Source organism: Oncorhynchus mykiss, chromosome 12 (assembly GCF_013265735.2).
Source record: "Oncorhynchus mykiss isolate Arlee chromosome 12, USDA_OmykA_1.1, whole genome shotgun sequence".
Lineage (NCBI taxonomy): Eukaryota > Metazoa > Chordata > Actinopteri > Salmoniformes > Salmonidae > Oncorhynchus > Oncorhynchus mykiss.
In genome coordinates, this window is record NC_048576.1 from 27,351,333 (window position 1) to 27,370,748 (window position 19,416).

Here is a 19,416-nt window from a genome sequence, read left to right on the forward strand (position 1 = left end):
CCACTTCATGATTGTGTCCCACTTGATGTTGATTCTTCACAAAAAATTACAGTTTTATATCTTTATGTTTGAAGCCTGAAATGTGGCAAAAGGTCGCAATGTTCAAGGGGGCCGAATACTTTCGCAAGGCACTGTATAGGGAAGAAATACGCAGATTCATTCTAAATTAGATATTAATAAACAAATGAAACAACTGACTATAAAAACATTATAATTTAATAAGTATTCAAGTACAGGAAAGAACATGACAGGTATTTGTGTTGTAAAAATGTAAAAAATAAAAAAATTATTGAAAGAGGTGTGTGTGTGTGTGTACGTGCGTGTAAAAATAAGAAAATGAATGTGTAACCTGTAATCTGTAAGAGAACAACAAGAGCATGTATTTTTGGCACAATTGCAGACAGACACAGGGACTACTCATAAAGCCTAGACGTAGTTGGAGAACTTCAGACATGGCAATAAAGAGAGAGAGGGCAGGGCGCTTGGAGATCTGAGGTACAGAGAGGAGTGGAGGAGAGGTGTGTGTGTCTCTGTCTCTGAAAACAATTAAATAATGTGTAGCCATAACACAGCTAAACAAACAAATGGCCCCTGGATATCATTGACCAGTCGATGGAACATAACTTCACAAAAAGTTTCAACACCCTGTTTTTCAAGTGGTTTTAAATTAAATACATACAGTGGGGCAAAAAAGTATTTAGTCAGCCACCAATTGTGCAAGTTCTCCCACTTAAAAATATGAGAGAGGCCTGTAATTTTCATCATAGCTACACTTCAACGATGACAGACAAAATGAGAAAACAAATCCAGAAAATCACATTGTAGGATTTTTTATGAATTTATTTGCAAATTATGGTGGAAAATAAGTATTTGGTCACCTACAAACAAGCAAGATTTCTGGCTCTCACAGACCTCTTCTTTAAGAGGCTCCTCTGTCCTCCCTCCACTCATTACCTGTATTAATGGCAAATGTTTGAACTTGTTATCAGTATAAAAGACACCTGTCCACAACCTCAAACAGTCACACTCCAAACTCCACTATGGCCAAGACCAAAGAGCTGTCAAAGGACACCAGAAACAAAAGTGTAGACCTGCACCAGGCTGGGAAGACTGAATCTGCAATATGTAAGCAGCTTGGTTTGAAGAAATCAACTGTGGGAGCAATTATTAGGAAATGGAAGACATACAAGACCACTGATAATCTCCCTCGATCTGGGGCTCCACGCAAGAACTCACCCCGTGGGGTCAAAGTGATCACAAGAACGGTGAGCAAAAATCCCAGAACCTGCATGACCTGCAGAGAGCTGGGACCAAAGTAACAAAGCCTACCATCAGTAACACACTACACCGCCAGGGACTCAAATCCTGCAGTGTCCCCCTGCTTAAGCCAGTACATGTCCAGGCCCATCTGAAGTTTGCTAGAGAGCATTTGGATGAACCAGAAGAAGATTGGGAGAATATCATATGGTCAGATGAAACCAAAATATAACTTTTTGGTAAAAAAGGATCCCAATGATCCCAAACACACCACCCGGGCAACGAAGGAGTGGCTTCGTAAGAAGCATTTCAAGGTCCTGGAGTGGCCTAGCCAGTCTCCAGATCTCAACCCCATAGAAAATCTTTGGAGGGAGTTGGAAGTCTGTGTTGCCCAGCAACAGCCCCAAAACATCACTGATCTAGAGGAGATCTGCATGGAGGAATGTGCCAAAATACCAGCAACAGTGTGTGAAAACCTTGTGAAGACTTACAGAAAACGTTTGACCTCTGTCATTGCCAACAAAGGGTATATAACAAAGTATTGAGATAAACTTTTGTTATTGATCAAATACTTATTTTCCACCATAATTTGCAAATAAATTCATAAAAAATCCTACAATGTGATTTTCTGGATTTTTTTTCTCATTTCGTCTGTCATAGTTGAAGTGTACCTATGATGAAAATTACAGGCCTCTCTCATCTTTTTAAGTGGGAGAACTTGCACAATTGGTGGCTGACTAAATACTTTTTTCCCCCACTGTATGTTCACCTTTAGTCTTGTAAGAGACCAACAAAAGCATCTGTGAATTCTCTGGTGTATGAGTTTCAATTCTGTCAATTCAGAAATCTGACTGAATGTAAATGGAACAGAAGTGTGTGAAAAGAAAGGTACATTGAGGGAGGTCAAAACAACAACCAGACTACTCCTCTCCTCTTCTTGTCCTTCCTGTGAGCTGGTCGGCTAAATTGACTCCATCTCTGGAAGGGAAGAGAAAAACAACACATACAAGCTTTACATAATATAACATCATAAAAGGTGACATTTATGTTAACTTAATACTGCTTGTATAGTGTAGTTAGTGGCATAAATATTGGAATAATGTGGTAAAGTTGGTAATTCCTGCTGTTTACTCATGGAATTTGTATTTCAGATCAAAAGAGGAATATAGCAGGCAAATATTTAGACAGCAAACTGTTGTTTTAGGATATTTTCTAACCCAGAAACAGCAGCTATACATTTGCCTCATATTAATCTTTTGATCCGAAATATCAATTAGCCTACATGAGTATAGTGTAGAAATGACCTACTTTACTTCACTGTCGCACAATTATGACACTACCTGTGATATGGAGGGAAAAAAACGTACCATTGAACTAGGCTTTGAAAAGCAGCTGATACATTTTAATCTTGACTGCTGCTTTTCTTTGCTGAGGCAGCCTCTTCAGTGTTGGCACCAGGGTCATGGCAAAGAGAGTCTCCTCTTCCTCCTTCCTGTGAGCATCAGGTTGGGCTGCATCCCTCTCGAATGGCTTGGAGGAGCCTCTGCTGAAATGAGTTGAGTGGATCTGGGGGCTGGTACCTCCGATGACGCCTGGTGTGACGTTGTTCCTCTTCGTTTCTCTCTCTGTTTCTCTCCTCGTTTGTCTCCACGGCCACATCCTGTTCAACGAGTTCCTCAGTGGTCACTTCCGTGAGGTTCATAATAATCTCAGGTGGTCCTAAATCCAGAGGTACTTCCTCCATTTCATCATCTTCCATGGCTGCACCGGTGGTGGTCATACTTGTGGATGATGTAGACGTTGTAGAATGTCTCGCTGCACCGGTGGTGGTCATACTTGTGGATGATGTAGACGTTGTAGAATGTCTCGCTGCACCGGTGGTGGTCATACTTGTGGATGATGTAGACGTTGTAGAGGGTCTCGCTGCACCGGTGGTGGTCATACTTGTGGATGATGTAGACGTTGTAGAATGTCTCGCTGCACCGGTGGTGGTCATACTTGTGGATGATGTAGACGTTTTAGAGGGTCTCGCTGCACCGGTGGTGGTCATACTTGTGGATGATGTAGACGTTGTAGAATGTCTCGCTGCACCGGTGGTGGTCATACTTGTGGATGATGTAGACGTTTTAGAGGGTCTCGCTGCACCGGTGGTGGTCATACTTGTGGATGATGTAGACGTTGTAGAATGTCTCGCTGCACCGGTGGTGGTCATACTTGTGGATGATGTAGACGTTTTAGAGGGTCTCGCTGCACCGGTGGTGGTCACACTAGTAGAAGACATAGAGGGTTTCGCTGCACCGGTGGAGGCAATGGTCGCACTTGTAGATCACGTTGAGGGTCTTGATGTGGCGACAACACTTGTGGATGACGTAGTGGAGGGTCTGGCTGTAAAATTGCCACTTGTTGCCCTAGGAACAATAAATGGATCCAGAAAAGAAAGAATGTGGCAGAGGCCTGAAGCTGCTGACCCAGACCTCTTCTTCTCTTTCTCTGCCCTTCTCTCTCTCTTTGATACCTTTCCCTGAGTCCTCTCCACTTCTTCCTACAGTCTTCTTCGACATAGACATGAACATGATAAGCCAAACCATTACCTAGCATAACTATAGTTATTAGATAGCTATCATGGACATGTCACCTACTGTACACACAGACACACACGGTTATCTGACCAAATTATCAGGGGTACAGTAGTATCTACCATTTCTATTACTATTTATCTGACATACACACTCACACTCTTTCAAACATGATTATTTGGGCAAGTTATCAGGGGTAGTAACTAGCATAATTTATCTTAATATTTTCACACACACACACACAGCTCATTGGCTAGGTTAGCAAGCTAGGTTAGCTAGCTAGCTCACTAGCCACGTCTAGCACAAGCTCACTACTAAACTGACCTGGCAGTCCTACTATTGTGGACACTTGTCCCCAAGCAGCATGTTTTGTGTTTATGTCCCTGTAGCTGTCAGCAGTTGTGTCAAAAAGACACGGTTTTGAGGATACTGTGAAAATGATTCTCTCCTCCATGTGTCCACCCGCATGCAACCATCTGCAAAAGATACCTGCATCAGTATAGGTGCCTAGCTGCGCAAAATGTTATGCAGCAGTGATGCAATGACACAGTTGGTGTGTTCGACGCGTTAGAGCCAATCAGTTAGTTGTGTTGTGACAAGGTAGGGGTGGTATACAGAAGATAGCCCTATTTGGTAAAATACCAAGTCCATATTATGGCAAGAACACCTCAAATAACCAAAGAGAAACAACAGTCTATCATTACTTTAAGACATGAAGGTCAGTCAATCCGGAAAATTTCTAAAGCGTTGAACGTTTTTTCAAATGCAGTCGCAAAAGCCATCAAGCTGTATGATGAAACTGTCTCTCATGATTGCCACAGGAAAGCAAGACCCAGAGTTACCTCTCCTGCAGAGGATAAGTTCATTAGAGTTACCAGCCTCAGAAATTACAGCCCAAATAAATGCTTCACAGAGTTCAAGTAACAGACACATCACAACATTAACTGTTCATTAATCAGGCCTTCATGGTCAAATTGCTGCAAAGAAACCCCTACTAAAGGACACCAATAAGAAGAAGCGATTTGCTTGGGCCAAGAAACATGAGCAATGGACATTAGACTGGTGGAAATCTGTCTTTGGCCTGATGAGTCCAATTTTTTTATTTTTAGTTCCAATCTCTGTGTCTTTGTGAGATGCAGAGTAGGTGAACAGATTATCTCTGCATGTGTGGTTCCCACCGTGAAGCATGGAGGAGGAGGTGTGATGGTGTGGAGTTGCATTGCTAGTGACACTGTCTGTGATTTATTTAGAATGGCTACCACAGCATTCTGCATCGATACACCATCCCATCTGGTTTGTGCTTAGTGGGACTATCATTTGTTTTTCAAAAGGACAATGACCCAACACACCTTCAGGGTGTGTAAGGGCTATTTGACCAAGAAGGAGAGTGATGGAGTGCTGCATCAGATGACCTGGCCTCCACAATCACCTGACCTCAACCCAATTGAGATGGTTTGGGATGAGTTGGACCGCAGAGTGAATGAAAAGCAGCCAATAAGTGCTCCGAATATGTGGGAACTCCTTCAAGACTGTTAGAAAAGCATTCCAGGTGAAGCTGGCTGAGAGAATGCCAAGAGTGTACAAAGCTGTCATCAAGGCAAAAGGTGGCTACTTTGAAGAATCTCAAATATAAAATATTTTGGTTACTACATGACTATATGTGTTATTTATTCTACAACATAGAAATACAAATAAAGAAAAACCCTTGAATGAGTAGATGTGTCCAAACTTTTGACTGGTACTCTATATTATGTAAATATATTTGAAACGTGTATCTCATTATGGTAATTGGTGAAATAAGTATAACCAGTTTGTAATGGTTTAGCAGATAATAAGAAAAGATTAACAATATTGACCTGGCTTAAAGAGAAGGATTATAATATATATTGTTTACATTGATTAACAGTAATTTTGATCCTAATGTGCAAATTTTACAAACAGATCCGCAAGGTAGATGGATGATATTAAATATGTTATTAGATATGGCTCATTAACCTTTACGGACCAATAATGAGGATCCACATTTCTTTGAAAATATATATACTGAATTATCAACCCTACAAGTAATACAAGACTCTATTATTATGGTGGGAGATTATAATACTGTTTTAAATACCGCAATGGACTGTAAAGGAAATCACACTACAAACTATCACCCTCATGCTCTTAAGGAAATCGCATATGTCATGGATATATTGGAACTAGTGGATATATGGAGGCTTAAATATCCTGACCTAGTGAGATATACATGGTGGAGGCTCAATCAATCTAGTCGTCTTGACTACTTTCTTGTGGCATTCTCGTTGGCACCAAAAGTTTAAAAAGTGTTGATAGGTGACAGAATGCGGTCGGACCATCAGATAATTGGCATATACATTACTCTAACTGAGTTTAATCAAAGCCTATTGGATGATAACTTGTTTTTAACTAGGACAGAGGTATTTATAATTGAATTCCCCTTACTGTATGGGACACTTTTAATGTGCCTTTAGAGGCCATGCAATTCAGTACTCATCTCTAAAACAAAAGCAATTTAGGTTCAAATAATCCATATTAACAAAGGAAATAGAAGGTCTGACAGAACAGATAGATAGCAATAAAACTGTACCTTAGAGGCTCAGAATAAGTGAGAAGAAAAACAAACAAAAATGGAGGAACTTATTCAAGAAAGATCAAGTGTAATATATTATAAAAATAAACCAAGCTAGATGGAATATGGGGAAAAATGCACCAAATAATGTTTTAATCTTCAACACAGAAATGCTACCAAAAATAATTTACTGAAACTTGTTACAAATGATGGAGTCACCCATGATTCACCAAATTATATTTTGAAAGAGGAAGCAAAGTACTTTAACCAAATGTTTTTGTTTCTGTCTCCTCCATCTCCTCTAACCGAAGCTAATTGTATGGATTTTTTTGATTAATAATGTAAAGCAAACAACTGTACAGAAAGACTCTGAAATAACAGAGGAGGTACTTTTTGATTTCATTAAAGCCTTTAAGTCCGGGAAAATTCCAGGGCTGGATGGCATACCAGTTACAATTTACCAAACTTTTTTAGATATACTCAGAGGACCGTTATTAGCATGTTTTATCCACATGTAAATGGTAGATTATCAGACTCTCAACAAGAAGGTCTGATTTCATTATTACTGAAACAGGATATTGGTAAATATTGGAGGCCCCTTACACTTCAGTGTTGTGTTGTGACGTAAAAATTCTAGCAAGATGTATAGCGCATAGAATTTAAAAGGTACAGTATTGTCGGATATTATTCATTCTAATCAGACAGGTTTTTTACATGGATGATACTTTGGAGATAATATTAGACAAGTACTGGAAACAATAGAACACTATGAAAAATCTGGGAAGCCAGTCCTGCTATTCATACAGTAGCTGAATTTGAAAAGGCTTTTGCTAAAGTACGACTGGAGTTTATATATAAATGCCTGGAACATTTGGAGAATCTCTTATAAAATGGGTTAAAGTCATGTATAGTAACCCTACTGTAGGTGTAAAATATGAAATAATTGCTACTCAGAAAGTTGCCAAGAGGAGTAAAACAAGGTTGTACACTTTCGGCATATCTAATTATTATGGCCATCGAAATGTTATCTATTAAAATCAGATCCAACAATAATATCAAGGGGCTAGAAATCCAGGGCTTAAAAACAAAGATGTCATTGTACGCTGATGATTCATGTTTTATTTTAAATCCACAATTTAGATCCCTGCACAGTCTCATAAAATATCTAGATACTTTTTCTAACCTCTCTGGATTACAACCAAATTATGATAAATGTACTATATTGCATATTGGATCATTGGAACTTTTACATTTGGAACTTTTACACTACCGTGTAGTTTACCAATAAAATGGTCTGATGGTTATGTGGAGATACTCGGTATACATATCCCAAAATAAATAAATGATCTCACTCCAAAACATTTTTATAGAAAGTTAGCAAAAATAGATAAGATCTTGCTACCATGGAAAGAAAAATGCCTGTCTATTTGTAGAAAAAGAACCCTGATTAACTCTTTAATCTTATTCCAGTTTACCTATTTGCTTATGGTCTTGCCTATACCTAGCTAACAGTCATTTAAGTTATATGAGAAAAAATATTCCATTTTATTTGGAACGGCAAGCCGGACAAAATTAAACGAGCCTATTTATAAAATAAATATGAATTCGGAGGGCAGAAATGATGAAATATTAAAGATTTAGACCTTTCACTAAAGGCTTCAAAACAACGCCAGATTCGAACCAATAGAATGTTATATATATGGGGGATACAACCTTCCCAGCTCTGCAGATTTTGCTGCAAAGAAACAGAATCATTAGATAATTTGTTTTGGTACTGCCCATTATGTAGCTTGTTTTTAGTCACAGGTTCAGGAATGGCTGAAGAATTGCAACATTTATCTGGAGCTAACTCTGCAGATAGAACTGCTGGGTGATCTGAAAAGTCATAGTCAATCGATCAATAATATAATGATACTTTTAGCAAAAATGTTTATTTTTAATTTACAATCTGTAGAAATTACGAGAATAGAAAGGTTCAGAACTTTTGTGAATCATCACAGCACAGTTGAAAACTACATGGCAAATAGATATCCAATATGGATGGTGTTAAGAGATAGATGGGAGGGTTTGAATGGAGCTGAAGGTTGGGAATATGAACAGCTAATAATAACAGCTAATAATAACAGCTAATAATAACAAGATAACTGTAAAACGTATATAGGTTCAGAACTTTTGTCAAAGAAATAGATGGGAGGTTGAGGTTAGAGGAAGGACATGAGTAAAAACATACAAAATATAACTATTGTAAAATAGACTGTGCCCATAAAATCGATATAGTATGTATAAGCTGGAAGTAGAAGCCTAAGCGTTGTTGTTCACTCATTTGGAAGTGATGCAGACAATTACATTGATGGAAGCTACAATCTATCGGCAATATTTAAGCTGACCTAACCCCCCTCACTGAACTTCTGGAGAGAGTTTGCTGCACTGAAAGTAAAGGGGCTGAATAATTTTGCACGCCCAATTTTTCAGTTTTTGATTTGTTAAAAAAGTTTGAAATATCCAATAAATGTCGTTCCACTTCATGATTGTGTCCCACTTGTTGTTGATTCTTCACAAAAAAATACAGTTTTATATCTTTATGTTTGAAGCCTGAAATGTGGCAAAAGGTCACAAAGTTCAAGGGGGCCGAATACTTTCGCAAGGCACTGTAGATATATTTTTAAGGTTTGAATCTCAAACCATTCTGACTCTACAGCCCAGGCCCCTTCGGGATCCTCCCTTGTCTCACACACCACCCTTGCTCAGCCCCCGTTAATCACACAGACAAATGGTTGGTACCAACGTATGCAGAATAAAAATTAAAATCTACTGGTGTAACCAGAAGTCTGTAGCTCAAACACACAATGTTTAAAAGGGGTTAGAAGTTCAAAATCACACCAGCACAACGGTGGGATTCACTGGGTTGAGGATCTATAACTTTCTAACTCATCATTATTCACGATTCATTCATGATTATCCGTAATGATGGTATGTAGTGTTCAGAAACACTTCTATTCTTATTTACAATAAAGTGACACCACACGTTATTTACTATAGATTTTTATTGGGCCCTACATAATATGAAATACAATCAAAACAAACTGCAAATGCATGCAAAAGGTTTGTAGAGTCACACGCTTGAGTCACAAGTTCATTTGTCCAAATACTTGACACCTTCAAATTGAGGGACTGAATACGTAAAGTGCATGTATTTCTAAATGATAAAACAGATATTTATGAAAATACCCTCAAATAAAAGGTGACATTCTGTACTGTCGCCTCATAAAACATTTGATCTCAAATCCAAAATTCTGGAGAGTAGAGACAAATGAAAAGTTTTAGCTTCACTGTCAAAATAAAAACGTAGGGGAGTGTATGTAGCAAATGTTCTCGAATGGCCAGACATCTGGATTTTATGTAAATTAAAAGAGAGCAGCATCTGTCCCCATCTCCTTAATCATGAGGAATGACCCGTTGTTTCTGGCAGTGTTCTGATACACAGACTGTCTGTCTTCTCTCCCTTTCTCCATCCAGACGGCTGTCCAGGCCTGTGCAATGGCCACGGTCGCTGCACCCTGGAACAGAGCGGGTGGCACTGTGTGTGCCAGGCGGGCTGGAGCGGCATGGGATGCAATGTCGTCATGGAGACAGAGTGTGATGACAACACTGACAACGACAGAGGTAAGGTCCCTGTGGATGGTGGCCTGTCTGTGACTCAATAATGATTAATGACTTGACCTCCAGTGCCGGTGAAGGTCAGGATGAGGAAATATTTAGGACTCCACTTCTCCTTCCCTTCATCTGAGCCAACGAGCCTTTTCATTTTCCTTTTTGTTTTCCTTTTGTTAGATTCTCGCTACAATAGTTGCCATGGCTCTCAGACCAAGGGGACCTCTAGGTTTTCTCTCAGTAATTTGCTGATGGTGTGCTGCCTGTTGCTTGGCTCCTCTGAGGATTAATTTTTGAGCGTAGCCCCTAGTGTTCCAGTGAACAGTGAACCAGATATGAGGCTTTGGAGCTCGGGTTCAATGCCCGTGTCTTTGAGGGAAACGTAAAAGATGGAGAAAAAGGCCATTTGTAAAAGCAAGGGGTAACCTAGTTGTTCACTGACTTACATGTCATGTTATTGTTGTTTCAAAGTTAAAAAAGAGAAAGTCAAGTTTACAAGTATGTAATATGAAGTGTAAAACATGGTTGCGCAATGTAGTAATTACTGTAGTTTGGTAAAAATACAAATTGTGATTGACAGGTTACAAAACATACTGCTTCTGTTTAGGCACCACGTTTCATCGAGTGCATGAGTCAGCTTCTTAATTGAAATGTCCCTCTGTATATGAGGTGTACATTGGCTACACTAGACTGCAGCTAGTTCTTTTGTATGTGGCAAAGGAGATAAAAGCATAATACAGTTGCTGTACAGTCAAGCTACCATCTGGAAACAGGGATGTGGTTGGAGCGTGAACTCCTTTTTCTTATGAGTTTATGATGATACAACATGAGGTGTAATATGTATAAATGAAGAGTCATTATGAGATCATTTAAAGTGACAGGCTCCAAAATGTACTGATTCTGTTTGAGCACTATGTCTCATCCAATTCCACTACATGGGTCAGATGTTTAATTAAAATGTACATCTTTATATAAGGTTTAAATTAGCTGCATTAGACTGCATATAGTTCCTTTAAACATGCAGACAGGAGGCTGCGTTTACACAGGCAGCCCAATTCTGATCTTTTTTCGAGTAATTGTTCTTTTCAACAATCAGATCAGCTCTGAAAAAATATTAGATGTGAAAAGAGCTGATGTGATTGGTCAAAAGAGCAATTAGTGGAAAAAAGATCAGAATTGGGCTGCCAGTTAAAACATAGCCAAAGTGTCAGAGAAGGTAAGAGCATAATATTGTGCACAGTCTCTACAGTCTAGCTAGTGTCTGAAAAACAGGGAGATGTGGATTTGAGCGTGAATTCTTTTACCTCACCCACTCCTCAGGGTTTCCCGGCTTTGGCTGCTTTTACCATTACCTCTTACCTTGACAGTGTAAAGTCAGATCCTAGGAAGCTTCTAGATTGAAGCAAAACAGCTTCTTCACTTTATCAAGTCTTCATTCTTTGCTAATTTTCACAGTTTCTTTAGCCGTGTTAGTGTGCGTTCCCCTGTGTGTGCCTGTGCGTGTGATAAGGCAGGCATGTGCAGCGTGATGTTAGTGTATCTTTGTTTTGTTTGTGTTGATCCTAAATCATGCACTGTATTTTCTTTCCTCACCCAATACAATAGAAAATAAAATGACGTTCAGTTCAGTGATGTGCGGCAGCCTGGGCAGTAAATGTTCACTCTGTCATTCTACAACCTAATTGAGTGCTATTCACGGCAGCTATGACTCTCCCTTCAAAGATGATACCTCCGCATTGTGTGTGAGTTCTTATGACTGATGGGAATCTTGGATGATGTACATTCATTTTGGCCCTCCTTTGATGTAGAGGGAAATTGTAGGAGGCTCAAATTGGCCCGACACTCCAACAAAGGAGGAGGAAATAATCACCCCATGCCAATTACTTTCTCAAGCCAATATATATACATCACAACCCCAGAACATATTCCTATTTTCATCTCATCTCAACTCCATTAGAAATGCCATTTATATTCCAAATGAGGCCTCATTGGAGGCATTGTTTGAAAAAACTAAATGGCAAATGATCACCTGAAAAAGAGCAGTGATTAAGAGAAAAGATAATGACTTTTCCAACCAGCTGTAAATGAGTTGCTATAACCACAAATTAAATTCCAGCCTTCATTATGAACATGGTGGCTGTGCACTGCTGATGCACTATGCTTTGTTTTACTTTTGCAGCTGTGGAGTACATTAATTATACAACAATAGATCCAGAACACGGACAGCAATTCTCCCCCAAATAAATGTTTTCTTCATTATTTCATTGCATTGTTTATTTGTTGATTATCTAAGTATTGGTTATGGCTGAGCACCAGGCCTCGAATTTCCCAGGGGCCATGACTGTTGCTTCCCCCTTGTGTGGCTGTAATGCCCCCTAAATAAATCCATGCCTCGTGGCCGTTGTGCCCTTGGGCTGAATATAATCATTATAATTCCCTTCTCCCTGCTGCCAATCGCCATGCTCCGAATCACCTCTCACTCACTTGGCTCTCTCAGATATCTCAGATACCGTCACGTGATCGCATCCTTCTCACAGGCATCGCAGCTCCGAAGTAGGCTACAAGTGAAGACTGACACATAGGGAATGTTGCGGCTTTCATATTGAAGATGTTAGAAGAACTGTCCACATTTACTTTTCATCAGCCAACAAGATGAGTAGGCCTAACGAACAGCAAAATCACTAGCCTATGTCAATCTACTATCCCCCATAGTAGAAAAGATTAGCAATTATCTTGGTCTGCTTGTTCTTCCTTCAAAAATGCACAGCAAAAATAAAATATCATTCAGAAATGTAGAAGGAGGGAAGATCTAAAGACGCAACAACTAGCATGGGTTGTTAATATGACTAGGATTATGTATTTTGCTGCTCGGCAATGAAAGAAAGTTGACAACATGATAGTTGCTAATAATCCACTTAACATTATGGTCAGAACATGGTGAGACAGGCCTCATAAAATGACAAAAACTTCCAGGTTTTAATAAACAATTACAATTATGGTTAAATACTTTCAAAATGTTGACTGCCTCTGCTCAGATTGCAAGGTGGGTGATGTTGCAGTGCTCAGTAGGTACTGACCTTTCTCTCCTATCTGAATGAACATGCCTCAAGTATTTCGACAGAATCAAGCATTTAGACATTAATAATAATACTTTAAATGTGTCAAACATGACTGGCGTTTAGCCTATATATAGAGTATGTAATTAAAAGTCTCATTAAAGTTTGGCTACATTTTCAGGCGCCTCCCTCATGTCAGCATCGGTCTGGACATGAGGCGGTAGCCAGTAGCATAATATCACCTACACTTCGACATGTAGGCTCATTTTTTAGTTACATACGCAATTTTATTGGCTATTGTCACGTATACTCCCTCTCGGGCCTCTAGGTCACCAGACTGCTAATTATTACGCACACCTGTCAACATCGTCACGTGCACCAGCGCTTATTGACACTCACCTGGACTCCATCACCTCCTTGATTACCTGCCCTAGTTATGTCACTTTATGTTTCTGTTTCTGTTTCATGTCGGTGCGCTGTTCGTGTTTCTTGTTTTGTTCATGTTCGTTTATTTATTAAATATATTCACTCCCTGAACTTGCTTCCCGACTCTCAGCGTACATCGTTACAGCTTTTTTGGTTAATGGCCTTGGTGCCCTGGCAGATTCAGGAACTCTTGAAGGCCAAATGGCCTTGCCCCTAAAATCACGAAATTCCAGGCCTGGTGGGCACAGTGCCTCCCTTACTTTGGCAATCCAGCACTGAATGGGGATATTATGGCTCTCGGCCCAGTAGCTATGCTGTTGTGTTAGCCAGTAGTTTACTGAATTTAAGCTTGTCAATTTTATTTGGCACATATTGTATCATTACACCTTGTTACATTATGTTAATATAGTTACTATCTAATTACATTACCTTAGTATAGTTCCTACCTTATTATATTCTGTAAACATACTTACTGTAACACTTTATTCTGAATTAATTCCACATTGCACTTATATTTGCCATCTCTAATATAAGTAACCACACTTTTAAAACGTGTTATGAGAAAGCATGTTTACATATCGCGGAAGGTATGTACAAAAGACCAAGAGACATTATTCTGCTTTTAATTACCAATGCAATTTTGCTGTGATGAATGTCAGCATTCACTTAAGCACTACTGAAACTGGCTGTGTGAGAGGAGTCTATGGATTTAATGGAACCCACATTGTATTAGACATTAAAGAGAACATAGTTAGGAAGGCACTATATTGCAATTATAGAGCGGCAAGTAAGTGCAGTATACATGTACTGTATTGAGACTGTATAAATCAGAAGTGCGTTTTGCTCCTTGTCAGAAATTATCTAGATCAGGGGTCTCCAACCTTTTCTAGCATGAGAGCTACTTTTAAATTATGAAACATGTCGTGAGCTACTCATAATTTTTTCCTGGCTTTCAAATAGGCACTATCTATATTTTCCTGAATTCTGTTTTTTTTCTTCTTCAGTTTTTCACTCTCAAAATTACAATTATTCATTGAAGTGGAGATGCTGATGAATAACAATATATCTAGCTGCTAGATATATTGTTATTCATCAGTATTGTTATTCATCAGTATCTCCACGTTTTTCAAGTTGAAATCATCACAGCAAAGACATCTTGATTACTGTGTGTTAAAGGCTCAATAGGGTGGAGTGGATGTACTCCCACTTAGGAGAAACATTATCAATTTATTCTATATCATTTGGAAATTTGATGTACAGTTTCAAACCACTTGAGAGATTTTATCTCAATTTCACATGGTCCTATGTGCTTTGAATGTTATTTAACCCACCTGTATTACATTGTGAGCCTGAGATACAGTGTAGACTTAGCTGTGATGATGTTGTGTTATTGTGTTGTTGTAGATGGCCTGACGGACTGTGTGGACCCGGACTGCTGCCAGCAGTCGAGCTGTCACAGTGGGCCTCTGTGCCAGGGCTCCCCGGACCCCCTGGACCTGATCCAGCAGAGCCAGACCCCCTTCGCCTCGCTCCTCTCACGCCTCTTCTATGACCGTGTCCACTTCCTGGTTGGGAAGGACAGCACCCATGTCTTCCCTGGAGACATCCCGTTCGACAGCAGGTAGAGTATATTATAGATAGTTTGCATGGATGAACAGAAATAGCTATTATACTGTAGAATTGCACTGAACAAACATATAAACACAACATCTAAAGTGTTGGTCCCATGTTTCATGAGCTGAAATAAAATATTGCCGAAATTGTCCATACACACAAAGAGCTTCTTTCTCTCCAATTTTGCGCATACATTTGTTTACATTCCTGTTAGTTAGCATTTCTTCTTTAGTAAGATAATCCTTCCACCTGACAGGTGTGGCATATCAAGAAGCTGATTAAACAGCATGATCATTACACAGGTGCCCCTTGTCCTGCGGACAATAAAAGGCCACTCTAAAATGTCCCACAACACAATGTCACAGATGTCTCTCAAGTTTTAAGGAAGCGTGCAATTGGTATGCTGAATGCAGGAATGTCCACCAGAGCTCTTGCCAGAGAATTGAATGTAATTTCTCTACCATAAGCCACCTCCAACATCTTTTTAGAGAATTTGGCATGTAACCATGCAAGCCCAGGACCTCCACATCCCGCTTCTTCACCTGCCGGATGGTCTCAGACCAGCCACCCAGACAGCTGATGAATCTGTGGGTTTGCACAACCGAATAATTACTGCACAAACTATCAGAAACCGTCTAAGGGAAACTTATCTGTGTGCTTGTCGTCCTCACCAGGGTCTTGACCTGACTGCAGTTCGTCATCGTAACCGACTTCAGTGGGCAAATGCTCACCTTTGATGGCCACTGGCACATTGGAGAAGTGTGCACAAATGAATCCTGGTTTCAACTGTACCGGGCAGATGGCAGACAGTATTTTGCTGCAGTTTGCTGATGTCAACAGTGTGAACAGTGTGCCCCATGGTGGCATATGGGGTTATGGTATGGGCATGCATAAGCTACGGACAACGAACACAATTTAATTGTATCAATGGCAATTTGAATGCACAGAGGTACCATGATGAGATCCTGAGGCCCATTATCGTGCTATTCATCCCCCTCCATCACCTCATGTTTCAGCATGATAATGTACGGCCCCATGTCGTAAGGATCTATACACAATTCCTGGAAACTGAACATGTCCCAGTTCTGCCATGGCCTGCATACTTACCAGACATATCACCCATTGAGCATGTTTGGGATGCTCTGGACCGACGTGTACAACAGTGTGTTCCAGTTCCTGCCAAAATCCAGCAACTTTGCACAGCCATTGAAGAGGGGTGGAACAATATTCCACAGTCCACAATTAACAGCCTGATCAACTCTATGCGATGTAAATGGTGGTCACACCAGAGACTGACTGGTTTTCAGATCCATGCTTCTACCTTTTTTAAAGTATCTGTGACCAACAGATGCATATCTGTATTCCCAGTCATGTGAAATCCATAGATTAGAGCCTAATTTATTTATTTAATCTGACTGATTTCCTTATATCAGGTATTCCCAAACTGGGGTACGCGCAATGCCATCGGGGTACACCAAATAAAGTTTTTTTCTCGCCTGAGTAGCCTCGTTTCACTGCCAAAAATAAAATTGAACCATCTAGTGTTCAGCGAAATAACAACACAATGTCAAATACAGGTAGCCTAATCAAATAATTAACATCAAATCACATTAACCGTTACTCTCTCGCAGGAAACATTCACTCTTACAGAGACATTTAGAAACGAAACATGACCATTTGAAAAATTAGCCATGGGAGTTTTTTGAGCGAGAATAAAGGTGACTTTCGAGTAGTAAGACATGTATAATAGCAACAGATACCGTTAGTAAGAAGGGGCTTGAAGCGTCTTATATGGTGAGCTACCGAGTGGCTAGGACAGGCAAGTCCCATACTATTGTGTAGGACTTAATTCTTCCTACTGCCGCGGACATAGCCAGGACAATGCTGGGGGATAAGGCCAAAAAAACTGGCACAGGCTGGCACAGCTCCTGGTATATGTCCGTTACGTTTATGGGGGGTCAATTAAGGAAGACATCCTTTTCTGCAAACCACTGGAACCATGAGATTATATTTTTAAAGTACTGGACAGCTTTGTGACATCAAATGGACTTTGGTGGTCAAGATGTGTTGGTATCTGTACTGATGGTGCAAAAGCCATGACAGGGAGACATAGTGGAGTGGTAATGAGCGTGCAAGCAGTTGCTCCCGACGCCACTTGGGTACACTGCAGCATCCACTAAAAGGCTCTTGCTGCCAAGGGAATGCCTGACAGCTTAAAATACGTTTTGGACACTACAGTGAAAATGGTTAACTTTGTTAAAGCAAGGCCCCTGAACTCTTGTGTATTTTCTGCGTTATGCAATGATATGGGCAGCGACCATGTAATGTTTTTACAACATATAGAAGTGCGTTGGTTATCAAGGGGCAAAGTATTGACACGTTTTTTTTATTTGAGAGATGAGCTTAAAGTTTTCTTGCTGACCATAATTTTCACTTGTCTGACTCCATGCATGATGATGAGTTTCTCACACGACTGGCCTATCTGGGTGTTTTTTCTCACTTCAATGATCTGAATCTAGGATTACAGGGACTCTCCGCAACTATATTCAATATGTGGGACAACATTGAGTCCATGATTAAGAATTTGGAGCTCTTCTCTGTCTGCATTAACAAGGACAACACACAGGTCTTTCCATCATTGTATGATTTTTTTGTGTGCAAATGAACTCAAGCGTACGGACTGTGTCAAATGTGATATAGCAAAGCACCTGAGTGAGCTAGGTGCGCAATTACACAGGTACTTTCCTGAAATGGACGACACAAACAACTGGATTAGTTTTCATTCCCTGCCTCCAGTCCACTTACAGATATCTGAACAAGAGAGCCTCATCGAAATTGCACAAGCGGGTCTGTGAAAATGTAATTTAATCAGAAGCCACTGCCAGATTTCTGGATAGGGCTGCGCTCAGAGTATCCTGCCTTGGCAAATCGCACTGTTAAGACGCTGATTCCCTTTGCAACCACATACCTATGTGAGAGTGGATTCTCGGCCCTCACTGGCATGAAAACTAAATACAGGCACAGACTGTGTGTGGAAAATGATGTAAGACTGAAACTCTCTCCAATACAACCCAACATTGCAGAGTTTTGTGCATCCTTTTAAGCACACCCTTCTCATTAACCTGTGGTGAGTTATTCACAATTATTGATGAACAAATAAGGTTTTGTATATAAGATGGCTAAATAAAGAGCAAAATTATTGATTATTATTATATTATATTTGTGCCCTGGTCCTATAAGAGCTCTTTGTCACTTCCCACGAGCTGGTTTGTGACAGAAACTCACAATCATTCTTATGTCTAATAAATGTATCGTATAGTGTGTGTGTGTAGCAGGCTTACAATGATGGCAAAAAAATAACATTTGAGAGTGCGCTGACCCTGCTGCTAGAGGGGGTACGCAGCTGGAGGTTGAATGTTTGAAGGGGTACGGGACTATAAAAAGTTTGGGAACCACTGCCTTATATGAACTGTAATGCAGTAAAATCTTTTAAATGGTTGCATGTTGCATTTATATTTTTGTTCGGTGTATAATTGCCACTGAAGTACAGATCCCATTCTACGTAGCTATTTATAGGCTAACACAGTGTATGGATATAGCACTTTTGCATTTGTCAACTGAACTGGAAAACACTTCAACTTGTTATAGTAGAATGTATTTACCCAGTGAAATAAACCCTGCTCTCTCCTAGCCGAGCCTCAGTGATCCGGGGGCAGGTGGTGGCAGTAGACGGGACCCCACTGGTGGGTGTGAACATCAGCTTCCAGCAGTACCCCGAATTTGGCTTCTCTGTCAGTCGCCAGGATGGGAGGTAGGTAGATAGTGGTCAAGTATTGTATGTGGATAATAGTGGTGCAACGGATCACAAAACTCACGGTTTGGATGGATCACGGTTTTGAGTCACGGATCGGATTATTTTTCGGATCAGCAAAAATAAAGAGGGAGACAAATATAACTTTTCTTTACATTTATTACTTAAAGAACACTTAAAGCAAGGAACTTTTCCATGTTTAAATAAAATATTAAAATAAAATATTCAATACTCAATTGAATTAAGGTGCAATATGAGGCAATATGACACTCTTCCTTTGAACAATAGTGAATGAAAAAATAGCCCGTGTCCACATTATTAAAAAAAAAGTAAAGAAGAAAGCAAAGCAGACCTGAGCTTATAACTTCAAATTATTTTTCAAGAAGATGAGGATGTCTACATTGTCTGGGGAGAGGGTAGACCTCTTTGCAGTCA

At 39.9% G+C, this 19,416-nt stretch overlaps 1 protein-coding gene across 1 annotated transcript in view; it reads left to right on the plus strand.

The window, feature by feature from the left end:
• Positions 1 to 19,416, plus strand: part of tenm1 (teneurin transmembrane protein 1) — a 244,532-nt gene that overhangs the window by 168,275 nt on the left and 56,841 nt on the right. Inside the window, exons 14-16 of the mRNA XM_036937297.1 lie at positions 9,940 to 10,086; positions 14,961 to 15,177; positions 18,862 to 18,981. Coding sequence (XP_036793192.1) covers positions 9,940 to 10,086; positions 14,961 to 15,177; positions 18,862 to 18,981 — 484 coding nt within the window. The remainder of the gene's footprint in view (positions 1 to 9,939; positions 10,087 to 14,960; positions 15,178 to 18,861; positions 18,982 to 19,416) is intronic.